General features: G+C 43.3%; 1 protein-coding gene across 19 annotated transcripts in view; it reads right to left on the bottom strand.

The window, feature by feature from the left end:
* The window catches only part of ARMH3 (armadillo like helical domain containing 3), a 177,133-nt gene that overhangs the window by 136,163 nt on the left and 18,625 nt on the right, over positions 1 to 22,345 (bottom strand). For 11 of the 19 annotated variants that reach the window (XM_084846557.1, XM_084846559.1, XM_084846569.1 and 8 more), the window contains 6 exons: positions 16,748 to 16,834; positions 8,988 to 9,044; positions 8,307 to 8,350; positions 3,574 to 3,630; positions 2,277 to 2,337; positions 2,009 to 2,055 (listed from right to left, as the gene is read on the bottom strand). In XM_084846557.1, coding sequence (XP_084702683.1) covers positions 2,009 to 2,055; positions 2,277 to 2,337; positions 3,574 to 3,630; positions 8,307 to 8,350; positions 8,988 to 9,044; positions 16,748 to 16,834 — 353 coding nt within the window. The remainder of the gene's footprint in view (positions 1 to 2,008; positions 2,056 to 2,276; positions 2,338 to 3,573; positions 3,631 to 8,306; positions 8,351 to 8,987; positions 9,045 to 16,747; positions 16,835 to 22,345) is intronic. The other 8 variants (XM_084846563.1, XM_084846567.1, XM_084846565.1 and 5 more) reach the window with 1 other exon arrangement.

Consider the following 22,345-nt stretch of genomic DNA (forward strand, 5'->3'; position numbering starts at 1 on the left):
CTGTATCAGATTGTTAACTTTATGTGTGTGGGGTGGGGGGGAGGTGCATGAAATTTTGTGCATATTTTCGTGCACATTGTTCCAAATATATGCATCAACCTGAACAATTTTCAAAAGTATGCATTTTTGATGCACATTTTTTTAAATGTATGCATTTTGGTATGCTTTTTTTGTTCTGCGAATCACACTGCAATCTCAGAAATGTACACTTTCACTGCAGGTTGCGTTCAGGTCCATGTTTAGTTCTGGGAGATGTGAACTGGGTAAATTTTGGTCGAAAATGAACTGGAATGAGTTTTTCACACATCCCTAGTCATTCCCTCCAGATTCAGGTGGCCAACATGCAGTGCATATGAATTTATTTATAACCACATTTATAGCCTGCCTTTTAGGTTGTAGTCCTTACAAGGCAGCTCACAACAATAAATAAAAGCATAAAGTACAATAAAACCAAATTCAATAAAGCCAGGCAACAGCACAAAATTAATTATAAAACATAGGTCAGTCTCAAAAACAACAGGATTCTTAAATAAGTAAGAATGGTCAATGGTATTGAGTGATCTAAAAGAACCAGCAGGGTTTCACTCCTATGCAGTTCCCAGCATCAGTTATCCACCAGGGTGACCAAGGCTGTTTCCATCCCAACCCCAAGCCAGAATCTAGAATAGAATGGATCTAAATGATCTGTATTCTCCAAGAGCACCTGGAGTGAAGAGGCCACCACCATCTCCAGTACCTTGCCCCCAAAAGGCAGGCTAGAGACTGGACAATAGTTATCAAAAATTATCAGGACCAGACTTGATTTCTTTAACAAAGGCAGCACCACTGCTTTCTTCAGAACAGTGTGGACCATGCCTTGCCTAAAGGAGGTATTAACCACCTCCAAAATCCAAGTCGCTAAACCTGGCTGCTTTTATTACCCAAAAAGGGCATGGACCCAGAGAATAAGTGGTAGGCCTCAACCCTCCAAGCCACTTGTCCACATTCACAGGCTGCACAAGCAAAAAGTATATATAAACAACATGACAAGATAACCCCATCCATCTCTGACTACACTGAAACCATAGCATCTAAATCAATGCAAATGTGAGCAATTTTATCTGCAAACTGATCACAGTGGGCTTCTGAACACTTCACATTCTGCTCTCCCAGGCCTCTATCAAGGAGACTATTAGTCACCCTAAATAGCTCCACTGGTTGACACTGTGAGGATGCAACGGTGGCAACAAAGTACAATTACTCTGCTGCTATCGTTGCTAAGCATAAGTCCCTAAATGGGCTCTTGACTGTAATTTATTTATTTATTACATTTATAACCTGCCTTTTTTCCTCTTGCAAGGAACCCAAAGTGGTTTACATGGTCCTCATCCTCTCCATTTTATCCTCACAACAACCGTGTGAGGTAGGTTAGGCTGAGAGTCAGTACTGGCCCAAAGTCACCCAGTGAGCTTCATGGACGAGTGGGGACTAGAATCTCCTGAATCCCAGTCAAAATTCTAACCGCTACATCACACTGGCTCATGGTGAATTTGCTGCCATCTGAGTTCTAGCCTTCAACCCAATTGTTTTATTGCCTTCAGCTTCTCAGGAAACCAAGGCGCTGACACAGCTCTACGAGACTCTATAGGCACCAAGTAATTTTTTGTTTGTTTTAAGTTAAGCTTGAATGTGGCAAACTTTCTGATGTGGTCATCAGTGCTAAACAAGTTCCCTGCTCCTGAGTAATGGTACCCAAGTGCTGAGTATGACAATTCCTCCTTCCTACCTGTCCCATTTTCTTTCCATTCCCAATGCATAGTGTTCTGCCCTAACAAATCCAGAGTGTAACTGCAGCATCTGCTAATTCGCTCATGTACCAGACTAAATGTTATCATCTCCAATACAGGCTGCTGAGCTAGTGCTAATCTTCTCTTGCTATATATCTTTATGTTAAGTGAAAGTCAGCACTGCGTAACATTTTATATTTCTAAATCAAAGTGACAAATTGCCATCTGATGAATGTACTTACTGGACTGAGATTTTCTCATCAGCATCAGCTATGAACATGCTGCCCACCTATGGAAAGAAGCAGTATTGCACAGCTTTAGGATCTACTGAGATCTTCCCCCAAGAAGAGCTGGCTTGTAACTCTCAAAATAATACTGATGCTACAAATTCTATCTGGAGTCAGAATCTGTTTTAATGTCTATAGGAATATTGTATATTATATTTCACAAGTTTTTAACTGGGCCCCTCACGTGGCAAGCACTGGCCAGCAACACACGCTCACTTCTTACCATGTTGGTCAAGGCTGAGAAAAACCCACTCTGGTGTTCTTCTTCCTTGTCTTTGTACTGCCTGAACAAGGAGGACAGCAATAGATAGATAAAACCATGGTGCTGCAGAACTATGTAAACAAAGAGGGTTGTTTGACCAAAATTCTTAACAGTGCTTAAGACAAAAGAGAAAACCTCGACATCCATCCACTTTTGCTTTTAAAGTAGTAGATATGAAGATACCAGGGAAGATTTTTAATTGCTTGTATTAATTAAAGGAACAGGCCAGAAGCTGAAAGGAAAGTGGCAACTCATGTTATTTAAGGTACCTTGTGTCCTGCTGTATAGAAGCTAAGAAAAGTAGGAGAAGCAATTGAGGTCAAGCCTAACTCTAACTAGTGGAAGTTCAATACGGCTCTATCCTGGCCAATACAGACATAACACTAGTGACCCTTTAACCAAGATCAAGAAACCAAGAGGAGGATCACATTCCCATTCTCTTTCAAGCATGAATATCTATCCCCATGCCTTCACCATGATTAGGCAATACATCAGCACTTTCATTAACTATGGTTAATGTTAACCAGAATATCCTCTTAACAAGGATTTGAAACCAGGGTCTAAAGCAGGTTACCAAACCCTGGTTAATGTTAGCCATGCTTAACTATACCATTGTAATGCCTGACCATAATTAAGGCTGACTAGGGAACTACAAAAGGACAGAAGGGCTGCGAAGAGGGCAATGCATGATCCCACAACCAATTCCCACCTACTTAGCTGGGCCAATTTCTCAGAAGCAAAAAAAAAAAAAAAATCTCCAGAGAGCAGCCAAGATTTGCTCATTATAGCAGATGCAAAGCAGGCAAACACATCTTTTACTGGACTAATTCCATATGATGACAAATTCCATAGGAATTCAAGGGTTACATATTAATTTGCCATAAATTGGTCCAATAAAAGATATTTTACCTACTCCTGTTATCTCTGTTTTTTGCGACCAGTGTGGCAGCTCCCCCACATCTTCTGACAGTCCATTACACAGTTCTGTTAAAGTCACAAATACACAAGACTACCCCCTTATTATAAGCAAATAAAAAGAGATAAACTTTCTCTTTTAAAATCATCCTCAAAGCTTTATTATGCAACTCTCCAAGGCACTCTCAAAGACATCTTACTACTACTCTAAAAAATGAATCAATCATTTCCCTAACCAGCAGAGTACAATTAACAGCAACTTTACAGACTCCACAGTATTGAAACCACGCCACGCGCACACGCGCGCACACACACACACGCACACACTTCTGACTATAATCACCCCTGCTGCTGTTCTGTATTGGGATGAAAGTCCTCACTGGTACCCATGGGAGCTTTTCTACAATACAAGGGGGAGAGGTTAATTTTCCCCTCCCCACCAACCACAGTCCCAATTATGCTTCTGCACCCACCCACCCCATGTAGCGGCTATTTAAAAATTTTAAAACATGCACATTAAATGCAATAACACATTACATTTAACATCATGTTTAGTTTCGCCCTTTTAGGTAGGAAAAAATTAGAAGGAAGTGGTTTGGCCTAACCCCCTTCTTTTCAGTGCCTGCAGAATATGCTCTGATCACTCAAACAAGTGAGCCTAGTCAGATGCTTCAGGGCAACACAAATATAATTAAGGTTAATAGCCATTCTGAAGCAGAGGAAGATTCCTTTTTGACCCCAAGACCTGGTTCACATGTAACAACAACCCATCGGTTTAAAAACCGCTGGGTTGTTGTGAACAAGCAAAGACAAGTGAGCCTGCTGCCCACCACTTCCACTTTTACTGCACAACCCAAGATTGGCTCCTTCGTAGGTTGTGGAGCATCACATCTGAACCCAGACCAATGGGTTGTCTAGGGGCTAAGCAAGCCAGCAGTTAACTCATGGTCTGTTGTTGGGTTAACTGCTAGGTTGTTTAGCCCCTAAACAACCCATCAGTCCAGGTTTGGACATCATTCTCCACAACCTATGAAGGAGCTGATCCTGCACTGTTGGGTAAAAGTGGAAGAGGCAGGTGCGCTGCGGGTAGCGCGCCCACTCATCGCTACTCGTTCACGACAACCCAGCGTTTTTTAAACTGAGGGGTTGTCATTATGTGAGAACAGGCCCCAAGCATAACTATGAACTTCCCTCTAATCAGTCATATCCCAAAGTATGACCAAACCCATCAATAGAATCTTTCCTGGAGAAATGTTATTGGAGCCCATACCATTACATAGTTCTTTTGGTAGTCCCAGAGGTGCAAAGGAAAGTAAGAAGAAGGTCACAACTGAGGCACCAGCCAATTCTGTCTTGAAACTAGTGTGATTATTTTGTCCCAGTAGCAGCACTGCATGACTCCTAATCTAGACAGCCTATTACTTGAGTCAGAGACAAGAGCAATGGAGAAAAGGAGAATGAAAACCGAAACTTCTCAACTTGCATGTTCAGGTTTAGGAAACTACAAGGCTAACCTGCCCACACAAGGATATACAGTCATGTGAAAAAGAAAATACACCCTCTTTGAGTTCTATGGTTTTACGTATCAGGACATAATAAAAATCATCTGGCCCTTAGCAGGTCTTAAAATTAGGTAAATACAACCTCAGATGAACAACACATGACATATTACACCGTGACATTATTTATTTTACAGAAATAAAGCCAAAATGGAGAAGCCATGTGTGAAAAACTAAGTACACCCTTACTGCTTCCATAGGTATGAAGAGGCTAAGTAGCAGCCAGGTGCTGCTAATCAAATGCCCTTGATTAATTGATCATCAGCAAGTGTGACCACCTCTCTAAAAGCCAAAGTCTCAGGAGTTTGCTGGTCTGAAGCATTCAGGGTGTGTGTTAACACAATGCCAAAGAGTAAAGACATCAGCAATGATCTTAGAGAAGCCACTGTTGCTGCCCATCAGTCTGGGAAGGGGTATAAGGCCATTTCCAAACAATTTAAAGTCCATCATTCTACAGTGAGGAAGATTATTCACAAGTGGAAAATATTCAACACAGTTGCCAATCTTCCCAGGAGTGGATGTCCCACCCCAAGGGCAGACCATGCAATGCTCAGAAAAATTGCAAAACATCCAAGAGTTACATCGCAGACTCTACAGGCCTCAGTTAGCATGTTAAATGTTAAAGTTCATGACAGTACAATTAGAAAAAGACTGAACAAGTATGGTTTGTTTGGAAGGGTTGCCAGGAGAAAGCCTCTTCTCTCTAAAAAGAACACAGCAGCACACCTTAAGTTTGCAAAGTTGCATCTGAACAAATCACAAGACTTCTGGAACAATGTCCTTTGGACAGACGAGACCAAAGTGGAGATGTTTGGCCATAATGCACAGTGCCACATTTTGGCGAAAACCAAACACGGCATATCAGCACAAACATCTCAAACCAACTGTCAAGCACGGTGGTGGAGGGGTGATGATTTGGGCTTGTTTTGCAGCCACAGGACCTAGGCACCTTGCAGTCATTGAGTCAACCATGACCTCCTCTGTATACCAAAGTATTCTAGAGTCAAATGTGAGGCCATCTGTCCGACAGCTAAAGCTTGGCCGAAATTGGGTCAGTGATCCCAGGACAGGACAATGATCCCAAGCACATCAGCAAATCTACAACAGAATGGCTGCAAAAGAAAAGAATCAAGGTGCTGCAATGGCCCAGTCAAAGTCCAGACCTCAACCCGATTGAAATGCTGTGGTGGGACCTTAAGAGAGCTGTGCATGAACAAATGCCTGCAAACCTCAATGAACTGAAGCAATGTTGTAAAGAAGAGTGGGCCAAAATTCCTTCACAACGATGTGAGAGACTGATAAAGTCATACAGAAAACAATTACTTCAAGTTATTGCTGCTAAAGGTGGTTCTACAAGCTATTGAATCATAAGGTGTACTTAGTTTTTCACACATGGCTTCTCCATTTTGGCTTTATTTCTGTAAAATAAATAATGACACGGTGTAATATGTCATGTGTTGTTGTTCATCTGAGGTTGTGTTTACCTAATTTTAAGATCTGCTAAGGACCAGATGGTTCTTATTATGTCCTGATACGTAAAACCACAGAATTCAAAGAGGATGTACTTTCTTTTTCACCTGACTATAATATGGCATATGCCACAATCATTATCCTCTTATTATCGACTGAACCTACTTTAAGTCTCAGTTTGTCTGAGACCACTACTGTACAGAAGATGAATAAAACAGAGGGTAGTCATCTGCTTATGTAACAAAAACAGTTGTTTATTCATAAAGGTAAAGGTGTCCCCAACCAGTCGTGTCCAACTCTAGGGTGCGGTGCTCATCTCCATTTCTAAGCCGAAGAGCCAGCGCTGTCTGAAGACGCTTCCGTGGTCATGTGGCCGACATGACTGAACACCGAGGTGCACGGAACACTGTTACCTTTCCCGCCAAAGCGGTACCTATTTATCTACTTGCAATTTCTTGCTTTCGAACTGCTAGGTTGGCAGGAATTTTATGGTTTATTCATACCAAGATGTTTACATGAGTAACATTACTGGGGAAGGAAAATCTGCTCCATGTGGTTATAACACTGGCTAATTTCTTTAAAGGTACAGGGGCCTCAAAATGGTGCATGGCTTGAAAAGGAGAGAAGCAACCCTTGCTGCTAACAGGAGGTGCAAAGCTCTGCCCTCTCAGCGAACTGGACTGTCTTATGGAAAGATATAAACGAAAATGACTTATCAATGCTCTATTAAGCCAATGGTCCATTTATCCCAGCGTCATGTCTATTATATAAAATACTCTCCAGGGTTATACACAACTCTTTACCATGATGCTACTCAAGATTGTTCACCTGGAGAAGACAAGGATAGAACCTGGGACCTTCTAAACTATTTGCCTGGGCAAACAAATAGTAAAAGACCTAGCTCGGCTCATTTGCCTCATCCTGTCATCATCTGTCTTTCTCCCTGCTGAGAGACCAAATGCAGTTTCCATCTGCTAAAGATGCACTTGAGCTGCTGAGCACCTCTTCTATACTAGGGAATTGTTCCAAGCATATTCATGAAAAGGCAGGAGAAGCCAGTTAGTATTCTAGCATTGCAAGCTATAGAAAGTTGTAGAATTGAAAGTAACTGGGATCTAGTACACGTCCTTCTCTGCTGGAAGCTTTGTGCTTTCCTTCAAGCAGCTGGCCCCACATCAGAGTTACTATCTGGACATTAGATAAGGCAGATCATGGGGCTAATCCACTCTATTAGTTTCTGCATGGTTAGATATTTTTGTTTATTTCAGAACTGCTTTAACCAAAATGGATTTTCTGTCAGAAGCAATACTCAGTGATTCACGGAGGGAACAATCCTATGGCCGCTAGTCAGCGGCTAGACGGCCATAGGATATCTTGCTTTCCGGGAACCAACATCAGAGGCCGCACTCTGAGGTCGATTCCTGGAGAACCGACCTTCCCCCACTTTCGCACTGCTCACAAGAGGAATGCGGAGTGGCCTAAACGGGGCGTTTTGGGGCGGGGAGGGCGGAAATGCCGATACGACACATCCTATGTGTCATACAGCAGCCTCCTCCGCCACTGTGCCCTCCTGTGGCTAGACAGCTGAAAGTGGCTATCTAGCCAAAAATGCAGAGCAGGAGGAGCACGGAGGGAACGATCCCCTCCGTGCTTCTCCTGCTCTGCATTGGATAGGTGGTCGCCTCCGAGTTTGGAGGCGGCCGCCTATCTGCGTAGGATTGTGCCCTAGGTCATGTATCGCTGGGGAGTAGATGTTGCAGGCAGTTCACAGAAAGGTACACTCAATGGCGATCAAGCAAGAAGAAAACAAATGCAATGCTGCCAGTTCCCATGTGAAACCAAACCTCTACTAAATCTGCTCTGTGAGGCCTGGCACAGACCTGAAGAGAGGAATGACAGCAGGAATACAGCACCTGAAAAGATTTAGACATTTCATTTGCCACTAGGCTGCCTAAGCAACCAGCTGACAGGCCCATCAGCAAGTTCTTTGAGAAAGAGACAAGTAACTACTCATGCAGTTCTAAAAGCATGCCCTAAGTTGACTTACCGGTTGTACTCTGATAATGCCTGAGCAACTACAAGACCCATTCCCTGTAAGAATAGAGTAAGATGTTACATTCTAGTCCCTAACTATGTAACATGTAAAGTAGGGTAGACACACAGCCCTCTGCCTCCAAATGTTTCATCTCCAAATTACCCACAATAATGCTCATAACACTAGGTCTATCGGCTACAGGTCAAGCTTTTTTCAGGACTTTGACCACATTTCTCTATCCTGCTCCAAGTAGCCGCATTGCAAGTGAGCTGGTGTGGTGTAGTGGTTAGAGAAACTAGGACAGGGAGAGCCAGATGCTAATCACCAGTCAACCATGAAGCTCACTGGATGACCTTGGGCCAGTCACACTCTCTCTCCGCTTAACCTATCTCACAGGCTTGTTGTGAATAAAAGGGAGGGGGGCAGGGAGAACCATATACACCAGCTTGAGTCAGAAAATGAAAGGAAACATGGAGGCTTCACTTTGCTACAGTTTCCATTATTTGTCCAGTCTGTCCCTAGTCATAGGTTTATTCCTCCCTCATATATTATGGTCTGCTTCAATCATGTACAGAGAAGCCAAAGACTCTGAAGGGATCCTTTTTAATCAAAGTATCTGAGCTCCTTGCTGTAATCCTAATACTCTGAGTAACTTGCTACAGTCACACAACACTTAAGACCTATCATACTCACATTGAGTGTGGCCTCATCGTCTATGATTGACAGCTTCACTATATAAGGATTCACAGACTGTGGTGGGAAGAAGAAAAGTCATGGGTTAGTTTAGTGATTCACAGTTTCATACATGGACTTGCCCTCCTTGTCCTGCCAGGCTACACACATGCTCCTCAATTAAAACCACAGTATTCTAGATCTACACCTTCTCCCAGTGCATCAGCCTCCCACAAAAATAAAAAAACCCTCCACTGTGCTGAGATTTACTACCCGCTTGGTCACGCTTTATATGTTAGCAATATTATCAGTTTAACAGTTAAGAAGACAGAAGACAAGCCAGTTTATGTAGGTGATTGAATACTGCATCGTTCTCGCGACTGAGGGCCCATCAGTATACCAGCTTTCTATGTCTGGTTGAGTAACATTCCAAATTAAAGACAGATACCCTAACCTTTCTCTTTCTCTCCCCGTGCCCCCCCGACACCCCCCCCCAAGTGATGAGACACTGATTATGCAGACTGCCCAGCGCACAATAGTCCCATGCTTGTTCATGTGTGAAGTACGGACTGATGCACCCAGAACAAGAGGAATTGCAAACCCATTAATTAAAACCATATAACATGCCCAGAGGTCTGCTTTTGTTTGAGGACTATTACCAATGCCTATTCAAGTCAAAGATGTCCTAAGAATGCCAAGAATTCATTAACCACCACCAGGACAACAACTCAGTGTACAATGATTTGAGACAGGACTGATAACTGGTTCAAAAGGTTGTGTCAGAATCAATGTCTTAAGTAAACAGAATCTGTAGCCAAAAATTCAATGCCAATTCCAGATCACTGTGACAGCCTAAATGGAGCAAAATGTTTGGGGGAGGGGAAATCAAGAAAAATAAGCATTACAGTGTAGTGCAGCAGACATATAGACTCCTTTATCATCTGAAGAGCAGATAAGTTTATTGAGCCATGAGCTTTCATAGGCAAAAGCCTACCTTATCAGAAACAAGGCCAGGGATTACTAAATGCTAGAAAAGTAGAAGGCCAAGACAACTAAAACAACCAGAAACAAGGTATCTCACAGTGCAATCCTATCCACGTCTACCCAGAGGTCTCATTGAGTTTAATGGGCTTAGCCCAGGTAAGCATGTATAGCACTTATGGATGCCCCACCCACTTTTCCTCTCAACCCAGCTGATCAGCCATCAGCTGAGGGCAGGGAACAGATTGCAGTTTCCCTGAAGCTCATACCAGTGGGGAAGTAGCAATATGCATCAGGATCGTTGGGAGGGGGTGAGGTTAAAGCCTCTCTCCCCACCTCAGTGATCCCAAGCCAAATTGCTCTTTCCCCACTCACCTCCCTTTCACCAATCCTGATGCAGAGTTTGCTGGGGAAGAAGGCTTTAAACCCCTCTCCCTCTCCCCCACTCCCATGATCCTATCCCCTGATCTCAGTGGATAGGGTGGGGAAATGTAAACCTCTCCATCCCTGCGTGCTGAGATGTGACTGTGGGGAATGGGGAGTTGAGAGAGAGAGAAACAGAGTGCATGCAGCCCCCGATCAACCACCCGGCACTGCATGCAGCTTTTGGAGCCAAAAAGGTTATCTACCCCGGTGTGTAGGACTGAGGCCTTGCAATCCTATGCACACCTGCCTGGAAGTCCCATTGAACTCATTAGGACTTACTTTTGAACAGACATGCATAATATTGCACTTAAGAGAGCACACTGAAATGTGGAAGGAGGTGAGAAAACAAGTGGTGGAGCTGGGCTGCACAAAATACAGCGTGGCAGGGAAAAAACTGTAAAGCAGTGTCTCTTGTTACCCCAGAGATCTTGGTCAGTGTGCAGGGATTGTGAGAGCTGCCCCGAAAACATTTTGTTTTAAGACGGCATATAAATATCATAAATACATTTTCTGTGTCTCCAGCCTGTTTTTAATAGATTCCATGGCTGACCAAAGCACCCGCCAGTACATCTCATTAATGGATCCTCAATCCCTGGCAGAGCAAGCAGTCACAGCAATAGCTCAGCATTTGACAGACATGGGTTGAGATGTCTTTCCCATCAAATACAGAAAAGTAATATTCAACAATGTATTCCACCATGCCTAAAGAAGCCCACTAGGTTACACTAAGAAATTCCAGAGGAACAGAACTAGCTCAAGATGAAAACTCATGATTTTTCTTTGCTGAAAGCGGTTTCTTTTTCTAAAATTATGTTCTTACCTACTTTGACAGCCTTTGTGAACTATAAGACAATATACAAATTATTTATTTAAAACATTCATAAAGATAAAAAAGGTAAAGGTGTCCCCAACCAGTCATGTCTGACTCTAGGGTGTGGTGCTCATCCCCGTTTCTAAGCTGAAGAGCCAGCGCTGTCCGAAGACGCTTCCGTGGTCATGTGGCCGGCATGACTGAACACCGAGGTGCACGGAACACTGTTACCTTTCCCGCCGAAGTGGTACCTATTTATCTACTTGCAATTTCTTGCTTTCGAACTGCTAGGCTGGCAGAAGCTGGGACTGAAAACGGGAGCTCACTCCGTCACGCAGCACTCGGGTCTCGAACTGCTGTCCTGCCGACCTTCCGGTCTGCAGTTCAGCGTCTTAACCACTAAGCCACCGCGGCCCCAAAACATTCATACCCCGCCCTATATCATTAAGATCTCAGGGCGGCATACAGATAAAATCAATTTAAACAGTATAAAACAATAAACAAACATCTGAAAACATATTAAATCATTAAACAAGCTAACAATTAAAATCTAAAACAACAAAACAAGTAAAACAGTGCGCTAGTTTAGGGAATGCATTTAGCCCTCAAAGGCTTTGATAAAAAGGCATGTTTTTACTTGGCGCCGAAATGAGACCAATGTCTGTGCCAACTGGGCATCTAAGGGGAGAGCATTCCACAACCGGGGTGCCACAGCAGAGAAGGCCCTCTCTCACATCCCACCATAGCGTATGTCTCGCACTGGTGGGATGCAGAGGAGGACCCACCAACAGATCTCAGTCCTCGGGCAGGCATATATAGGGAGAGGCGCGCCCTCAAATATCGAGGTCTCACGCTGCTTAGGGCTTTAAATGTCATCACCAAAACCTTGAATTCCAACCAGAAGCATATTGGCAGCCAGTGCAATTCCTTTAAAACTGGTGTTATATGATTTTTATGAGATGTTCCGGTCAGCAGTCTAGTTGCTGCATTTTACACCAGCTGCAACTTCCGTGTCATCTTGAAGGACAGCCCCATGTAAAGTGCATTGCAGTAGTCTAATCGGGAAGTTACCACCACATGTACTACTGTGGCTAGGTTATCCCTGTTCAGGAAAGGCCATAGCTGGCGGATCAGCCGAAGCTGGTCCCAAGTACTCCGGGCTACGTAGTCCACCTGGGGCTCCAGGGACAGGGATGGATCTAGGAGTACTCCCAAGCTATGCACCTTCAGGGGGAGTGCAACCCCATCCAAGATAGGTCACTTACCCAATTCCTGAACTCAGGAACTGTAATGTCAAATGTAAAAAATGAAAATGTAAAAATAACTTCCACAGATGACCAAAATCACTGCATATTCGAAGACCAAACTGTTCTTTAAAGAAAAATAGCTGAGGGAAGATACTTTTACCTCTGGTATTTTAAGTTAAGGCTTGTGTAATCAATCATAACAGGGTTATCATTGAGTTATTAGATTTTGTGACTTGGCAAAGGGCAAACCATGGACTGGTATCTTCTACTCATAAAACACAACAGAGCTGAAGTGACTCCAACTCTATGCCACTCGAACACTTTAAGAAAATTTGGGGGTGGGGGGAGGAAGATGAGAACATTCCTCCCTTGAGTTGAATTCATGGGCAAAGCCAACAGCCCAAAACCTGTAGGAGTCCTTCCTGTATGTATATTCCAAATATTGCCAAAGTTGTCTACTGGAAGAGATTAACAACACACAGCTGAACAGCCATGCCCACCTATTTGGTATATAATAGTTTTTAAAGCCCTCTTCAACTCCCACTAGGTGAGATAAATAAGCAGAACAACTTCTTCTCCTGTACTCCAGGAGAATTACCATTAAATTCTCCTGTATTCCAGGAGAATTACCATTAAAGCTGGTAAGACTTGATGCTGATCAGAGGAACAGCTCTTTTCCTCATTGACCAGCTGATGACTCATCAGGTGGGCTGTGGGGACAAGTTAAAGGGGCTCCCCAGGAGAGCAGCCCAGGACCATGGGTTGTCTACCTTTCCTACAGTTTTCTGTATTTCATATTTTATTGTTTAAACTTTGTAATCTACCTTGCAGATGCTCTGCCTCGAAAGGTGGTATAAAAATATAAAGATAGACAGACAAATAGATAGAGTTAATCAAGCTGTTTGAACAGAGAGGAGAATACAAACGGAAAAGAAATACCTGATTTACATTTCAAAAGTAAAACATGCCCTTCTCTTGGGTACGATATCCAGCCTAAAGATGAGTTTACATAGTGTATTCATTTAATGCTTTTATATTGCTTTTTCGTTCAAACAAGGATATATTTATATGGATTTGTATGTTATGAATTAGGATTAAGGGGACAACACCCACCTCTCAATTTAAGACTACTAAATTCCTTGCCTTAATACTTCAGAAATGCTTGATGCTCAGACTTGGCAACTGGGTATCAAAGGGCTCTGAGCCCCGCCCACCAAGGTATAAAGAAAGCATTTGGAGGTAGCAGTGTAACTCTCAGCGAGGCCAATAGATTGGAAATCTGTGCACTTTGGGCAGTTTCTGTAAATCAGAGAGATTTTGCAATAAAAAGTACAAGGAGCAGCTGGATCAGTAATAAAGACTGGAACAGATATCTCACTAAACTTGGAACACATTTAAAAACATGTTTTTACAAGCACACTAGTGGGCTTTTTTTATAGACAGGCATTACAGCCATAAGCAACAGATACGCTCTCAATGCAATTAGATTTCCTTAAGCTAATGGAACAATTTAGCCGCTCACGAGGCTCTAGAGGAAATAGAATATGATCAGCAACATGAAAAGACTCTCACAGCATACTAAAAAAGAACACACACAAACTCCAAGAGAAGATTTGCAGTACTATTCTAACGTCTACCAAGACTGACCAGGAAAAGAAATAGCTACCCTTTCCTCAACGTTCAATGACTACTTTATATAATACCATATAGAAAGAAATTCTCTCTGCTGTAATGCAAAGCCAAGACAAACCCTTGGAGAAAAATTAACCCTTATGCAAGCCAATTTTCTCCAGGAGGGACTTCCAAATGACTTTATCTGACTACTTATCTGATCACAGCAAAACAGTCATCTTCTCTTTTTCTAAGCATATTTCAACTCATCTTTAGTCTATTTTTAGATTTGGAAATGCTATTAATCCTGGAGAGTTTGCACCAGGTCTGAACAAATGTTAAGAGCTTTCTGCCTTGGGCTAAAAGACCCAACAATACCTTCTGCAGCCACTCACCTTGGCAGCAGTCACCAAGTGACCTTTTAATGAAAGAATAAGCACTTTGCTTGGCAGCAGAAAAGTCTCTGCACCACTACTAAATATCTAAGGGCCAATTTATACATCACTTTTTTTCCAAGGATTTCAGAGGCAGGAGTCACTTGCACTTCTCCGTAACTATACGCCTGGCTACACAAAGGGAATCAGAAGAGAATTAGGAAGGGGATCAGAAAAAGGGGTGGGGGGAAGCAGATATATTTCCTGCAAAAATAAGATTGGGGGGGGGGAAGGAAAGGTTCCTCCTGTGCAAGCACCGAGTCACTGCTAACTCCTAGAGGGACGCCGCTTTCGCTGGCGTTTTCATGGCGGACTGTAGCGGGGTGGTTTGCCATTGCCTTCCCCAGTTTTGACTACCTTTCCCCCAGCAAGCTGGGTACTCATTTTACCAACCTCGGAAGGATGGAAGGCTGAGTCGACCTGAGCCGGCTACCTGGGACCCAGGATCGAACTCAGGTTGTGGGGAGTTTCGGTTGCAATACTGCCACCTACCACTCTGCACCACACGAGGCTCAAGATTAGAGAAACTTAATGTAATTTAAGATCATCCCTTCCACCAGAGCTGGAGATGCATTCTTCTGGTACTGTATGTCCTTCTTTACACTTGAGCAAAGCACAGTATAGAATGTAACTGATATTAAATACATACAATGCTACTAAAACGTTCTATCACCAAGAAACTGGATCAGCCCCATCATTCCTGGTATGCCTTTCCCTTAGAAGTCTCCTTCTTTCTTCCAATTCATAACATTAAGGGCTTTTTGCCTTTGCCATCCCCTTGCCTCTCATGTCCTTCCCCATACTATCCAACCAGCAACAGTCCATCTCTATGCAAGTCCTGTCTTTTCACAACAGTTGTGTGCTCTTCTTCATGTCAGCTCTTGAGAGGTTATAGCTAGCTATAACCTCTCATGTTTAATTCCCCTTTCATGTGTTTCTTGCTGACCAGAGCCTGTATTAACATCCCATAGGGACTACAGAAATATGAAGCATCCGGGTACACCTTGCTTCTCCAGCCCGCTATTACAGATTTCAGCAACTATTAGAAAAAAATTAGCTCAAATCCTGCAGTCTTGGCAAAACAATAAACGCCATAGTTAAAATACTGTGTCTCATGTGAAAAGGAGGGGGAAAAAAACCTTAATAGCTGGAGAGCAGTAGAATCACATAAACATTATTCCTCTGAGCTTCATAGCAGTCCAGGTCATCCTCTGATCACATGACCACTAATTCACCCACAGGTGCTAGACTCATGCTGGCTGGCTACCAAATCACATGCCTAAATTTGAAGTGTAATTCTCAACTAAGAACTTCCCTCCCACACTAACAACTTTTCTGAGGGGGACAAAAGCTTGCAATCAAACCAACAAAGCATTCCCATACTAAGACACATATTTCATAAAAATAGGTTTTCCTTATATTTTTATAGGAAAGAACTGCAGAATTATTTCTAAACACATACACAAAGTATACTGGAAACACTACGAAATTGGATAAAATACATGTACACCTGGATTCAAGCAAGCCACATATTTTTAACATGCTTCTGCTATTACTGACCAAGTAACCAGCATATGGTGTTCAAATGGCTAAAGCACTGGAAACACATGGGCACGGGTGCACAATTCTGCTCACTACCACATTCCATCACCATCAAGTGAGTGCAACAATTCCCAGCTTTTGTCACAACCTTAGAGCTAAAGAGGAGGGAAGGGATCATCCCTACAGTTGCACCGTGCTTCAGAGGCAGGCTCTGAGCACTTATGAAGCACACAGCACAACTGTGGGGACCATCCATGCCACCTCTAGCTACAAGGTTGGGAGGAAGACTGCTACTGGTTTTGCCACTGCAGTTCTGAGGCCCCTCAGAAGTCCAAGACCCCGCTCTCCAGCTTGGAACTGGAGAGGACGATGGGGACCATCCTGCAACTGCACTGTGCTTCCAAGGGCTTAGGAAGTGTAGTGATCCCAAGCCTCCTCTGACGCTCCAAGCTGGAAGGACAGCTGCACTTTTCATGGTGCATTTGCATGGCATTTGGAGCAGCTCAGGAATGCATAACTATTGCAGTAACCATCTCCCACCTAGGGGAGTGGGAAAAGTCCCCCGCCTTGCATTACGCTTCCAACGCACAGCACGTCTTCATGGATAAAAACCCCTCCCCTTGGGGGAGGGCCAGGGTCCTAACAACAACACATTACTAAGGTCAGGCAAAATCTGTAGACCCCCACTCCACAGTAATGATGCACACATATTCTACATGAAGCACTCACCTCATACTTTCTATAGTTTACTAATAAGGCAAGCAGGACAACAGCATCATAACCATGTTCCCGGCGACTGGGAAGACTGGAGAGGATCTAAAACCAAGAGAAGAAATATATTAGATTAACTAAGAGCCAAGGGCAGTTGATATGAAAAGATCAGACAGACTCAAAGCTTCCAGTATCCAAAATTAATCTATACTGCTCAGAAAAGGGCTGGACTGTCCTCCCACATGCACAAAGAGCAAATTGAAGCCAAATTCTTACCTTGAAAAGAATGAGCACAGATATAATTTGCAAGGTTAAACTCACAAATTTAGTGAGCATCAGGGCAGGAAGGCAAGAAATGGATCAGTTCATCGAAAGACGGAGTTTGTAATGCATTCAAATGATAAGGTTCAAGATTCACTTCAGCACATGCACTGTTAGGACTAATATGATCATTTTTCTTCTCTTCGGTAAATCTAATTACAGATTGAAGACATGAAATACTGTCTCATTTTTATTTTTGTAAATTGTATTTTTTTCTAAAATAAAATTTATTTTTAAAAAATGAGTGCATCTGAGGGTAATAAAAACCTGGGTACAGACAGACTGATTCTCCTAAAAATGGGTTACTCTTAACTTACACCACTCTAGAGAATTAGGCTCAGAGTGTTGTGTGGCTCCTTTCAGATCAAGTTGTTATTGTTGTTATTATTGTATTATATTTCTATACCACCCCATAGCCGAAGCTCTCTGGGCAGTTTACAAAAGTTAATATACAATAAAATACAATATGCAAAGTTTAAAAACCATTTACATAAAACATATGGACAATATATACAAAAATAACTAAAAACAACTTTGAATTAAAAACCATTTTTAAAAAATCCAACAATAAAACACAGCTTAAAACAACTGCTTAAAACAGTATACAAAAGTCAGTGAAAGGAACAAGAATTCTAAAAAGGGAAGGCCTGCTGGAAAAATAGCATCTTTAAATCCTCCTTAAAAACCTTCAACGAGGTCAGTAGGTGCATTTCAACCAGCAGGTCATTCCACAATTGAGAGGCGGCAAAGGAAAAGGTCCTCTTGTGTGTGGCTGCCAATCTCGCATTATGAGGCAGCATAGCCCTCAGAGGACCTTAGGTGATGCACTGGGACGTAGGGAAGAAGGTGCTCCCTAAGGTACCTTGGACCTTGACCATGTAAGGCTTTAAAGGTAAGAACCAGCACGTTATATTTTGCTCGGAAACAAATTGGCAGTCAGTGTAAAGATTTTAAAACTGGTATAATATGGTCTCCATGGGATGTCCCAGAGACCAACTTGGCTGCCATATTTTGTACCAGTTGAAGTTTCTAAACTAAATATAAAGGCAGCCCCAAGTACAGTGCATTGCAGAAATCAAGCCTAGAGGTTACCAGCACATGCACCACCATCATGTTCCAGAAATAGGCATAGCTGGCTTATCAGCCAAAGTTGGTAACAGGCAATTCTCACTGTTGCCTCCACCTGGGGTGCCAGGGGTAGGGTTGGGTCAAGAAACACCCCCAAGCTACAAACTTGCTCCTTCAGGGGGAATGCAACTCCATCCCGAACTGGCTGACATACCTCAATACCTGAATTAGGACCCTTCACAATGAGCACCTCTGTCTTGCCTGGATTCAGTTTCACCTTGTTCTCCCTCATTCAGCCCATTACCGACTTCAGGCAGTCATTCAGAGGAGTCATACTTTCCTTGGATAAAGATGTTAAGGAGAAATAGATTTGGGTGTCATCAGCATTCTGATAACACTCAGCCCTAAACCTCCTGATGATCTCTCCCTGCAATTTCATGTAGATATTGAACAGCAGCGGGGATAGAATGAAGCCCTGAGGGACTCCACATAACAGTTCCTTTTTCAAGGAACAACTATCCCAGAGCGACACCCATCTGGAGCCATCCTGAGAGAAAGGAGTGGAACCACTGCAGAGCAGTGCCCCCTACCCCCAACTCCCTCAGGCGATCCAGAAGGATACCATGGTCGATAGTATCAAATGCCACTGAGAGATCCAAAAGAATCAACAGGGATGCACTCCCCCTATCAATTCCCAAGCGATCATCCACCAAGGCAACCATGGCAGTCTCAACTCCATATCCCGCTCTGAAGCCAGTTTGAAATGGGTCCAGATAATCAGCTTCATCCAAGACTGCTTGGAGTTGAATGGACACTGCCTTCTCGATTACCTTGCCCAAAAATGGTAATTTACCTGCTGGCCTATAGTTATCGAAGTCTAGGGGGTCAAGGGAAGGCTTCTTCAGAAGGAGTGTAACAATTGCTTTTTTTCGACATGATGGAAAATTACCTTCCCTTAGGGAGGCATTGTTGTGAAGGGGCTTGCGTAACTCAGTGAAGCCATAAGCTATGCCGTGCAGGGCCACCCAAGACGGACAGGTCATGGTGGAGAGTTCTGACAAAATGTGGTCCACTGGAAAAGGAAATGGTAACCCACTCCAGTATTCTTGCCAAGAAAACCCCATGGAACATATCACAAGGCTAAAAGATATGATGCCGGAAGATGAGCCCCTCAGGTCGGAAGGTGTCCAATATACTACTGGGGAAAAGCAGAGGGAATTTCCAAGTAGCGCCAGAAAGAGTGAAGCAGCTGGGCCAAAGCCGAAAGGACATTCAGCTGTGGATGTGTCTGGTGGTGAAAAGAAAGTCCGATGTTGTAAATAACAATATTGTTTAGGAACCTGGAATGTCAGATCAATGAATCAAGGTAAGCTGGAGGTGGTCAAACATGAGATGGCAAGATTGAACATCGACATCTTGGGAATCAGCGAACTAAAATGGACAAGCATGGGCGAATTTAATTCAGGTGACCATCATATCTACTACTGTGGGCAAGAATCCCGTAGAAGAAATGGAGTAGCACTCATAGTCAACAAAAGGGTGGGAAAAGCAGTACTGGGGTACAATCTCAAAAACAATAGAATGATCTCAGTAGGAATCCAAGGCAAACCATTCAACATCACAGTAATTCAAGTCTATGCCCCAACCACTGAGGCCGAAGAAGCTGAGGTTGATCGGTTCTATGAAGACCTACAACACCTTCTAGAACTAACACCAAAAAAAGATGTCCTCTTCATCATAGGGGATTGGAATGCTAAAGTAGGAAGTCAAGAAATCACCGGGATAACAGGCAAGCATGGCCTTGGGGTACAAAATCAAGCAGGACAAAGGCTAATCGAGTTTTGCCAAGAGAACACGCTGATCATAGCAAACACTCTTTTCCAACAGCACAAGAGGCGACTCTACACATGGACATCACCAGATGGTCAATATCGAAGTCAGATTGATTATGTCCTTTGCAGCCAAAGATGGAGAAGCTCTATACAGTCAGTACAAACAAGACCTGGAGCTGACTGTGGCTCAGATCATGAGCTGCTTCTTGCAAAATTTCGGCTTAAATTGAAGAACGTAGGGAAAACCACTAAACTATTCCAGTATGACCTAAATCATATCCCTTATGAATATACAGTGGAGGTAAGGAATAGATTTAAGGGATTAGACCTGATAGACAGAGTGCCCGAGGAACTATGGACGGAGGTCCGTAACACTGTTCAGGAGGCAGCAACTCAATCCATCCCAAAGAAAAAGAAATGCAAGAAAGCCAAGTGGCTGTCTGATGAGGCTTTACAAGTAGGTGAGGAAAGAAGGGAAGCAAAAAGCAAGGGAGAAAGGGGAAGATATATCCAACTGAATGCAGAGTTCCAGAGAATAGCAAGGAGACACAAGAAGGCCTTCTTAAGTGAACAATGCAAAGAAATCGAGGAAAACAACAGAATGGGAAAGACTAGAGATCTCTTCAAGAAAATTGGAGATCTCAAGGGAACGTTTTGTGCAAAGACGGGCATGATAAAGGACAAAGAAGGCAGAGACCTGACAGAAACAGATGAGATTAAGAAGAGGTGGAAAGAATACACAGAAGAACTATACAGGAAAGATCTGAATGTCTCTGATAGCCATGATAGTGCGGTCACTGAACTTGAGCCAGACATCCTAGAGAGTGAAGTCAAATGGGCCTTAGGAAGCATTAGTAACAACAAAGCTAGCGGAGATCACAGTATTCCAACTGAGCTCTTTAAAATCCTAAAAGATGATGCTGTTAAAGTGCTGCACTCAATATGCCAACAAATCTGGAACACTCAACAGTGGCCACAAGACTGGAAAAGGTCAGTTTACATTCCAATTCCAAAGAAGGGCAATGCCAAAGAGTGTTCAAACTACCGTACAATTGCGCTCATTTCACATGCCAGCAAGGTTATGCTCAAAATCCTACAAGCTAGGCTTCAGCAGCATGTGAACCAAGAACTACCGGAAGTACAAGCTGGGTTTTGAAGAGGCAGAGGAACTAGAGATCAAATCACCAACATTCGCTGGATCATGGAGAAAGCAAGAGAATTCCAGAAAAACGTCTATTTCTGCTTCATTGACTACGCTAAAGCCTTTGATTGTGTGGATCACAACAAACTGTGGCAAATTCTGAAAGAGATGGGGGTACCAGACCACCTTACCTGTCTCCTGAGAAACCTGTATGAGGGTCAAGAAGCAACAGTAAGAACCAGACATGGAACAACCGAGTGGTTCAAAATTGGGAAAGGAGTATGACAAGGCTGTATATTGTCATCCTGCTTATTTAATTTATATGCAGAGTACATCATGAGAAACGCCGGGTTAGATGAATCACAGGTTGGAATTAAGATTGCCAGGAGAATTATCAACAACCTCAGATACGCAGACGATACCACCCTAATGGCAGAAAGTGAAGAGGATCTAAAGAGCCTCTTGTTGAGGGTGAAAGTGGAGAGTGCAAAAGCTGGTTTGAAACTCAACATTAACAAAACGAAGATCATGGCATCTGGCCCCATCACTTCCTGGCATATAGAAGGGGAAGAAATGGAAGCAGTGACAGATTTTATTTTCTTGGGCTCCAAGATCACCGCAGACGGTGACTATAGCCACGAAATTAAAAGACACTTGCTCCTTGGGAGGAAAGCTACGGCAAACCTAGACAGCATAGTAAGAAGCAGAGATATCACCTTGCCAACAAAGGTTCGTATCATCAAAGCTATGGTTTTCCCAGTAGTAATGTATGGCTGTGAGAGTTGGACTATAAGGAAGGCTGAGTGCCGAAGAACTGATGCTTTCAAACTGTGGTGCTGGAGAAGACTCTTACGAGTCCCCTGGACTGCAAGGAGGTCCAGTCAGTCCATCCTACAGGAAATTAACCCTGAGTGCTCATTGGAAGGACAGATACTGAAGCTGAAGCTCAAATATTTTGGCCACCAAATGCGAAGAACTCCCTGGAAAAGACCCTGATGCTGGGAAAGATTGAAGGCAAAAGGAGAAGGGGACAACAGAGGATGAGATGGCTAGATAGCATCACCGATGCAATGAATATGGACTCAAGCACACTCTGGGAGAGAGCGGAGGACAGGAAGGCCTGGCGTGCTATGGTCCATGGGGTCACGAAGAGTCAGACACAACTTAACGACTGAACAACAGGGAGGCATTAATAATATTCAGCAAAAGTTGCTTTACTATTTCCCCTACCTGGACTACAAGCCAGGATGGGCA

The sequence above is a fragment of the Heloderma suspectum genome, chromosome 3 (assembly GCF_057233095.1).
Source record: "Heloderma suspectum isolate Gila_16-S chromosome 3, 16-S_ref, whole genome shotgun sequence".
NCBI classification, from domain to species: domain Eukaryota; kingdom Metazoa; phylum Chordata; class Lepidosauria; order Squamata; family Helodermatidae; genus Heloderma; species Heloderma suspectum.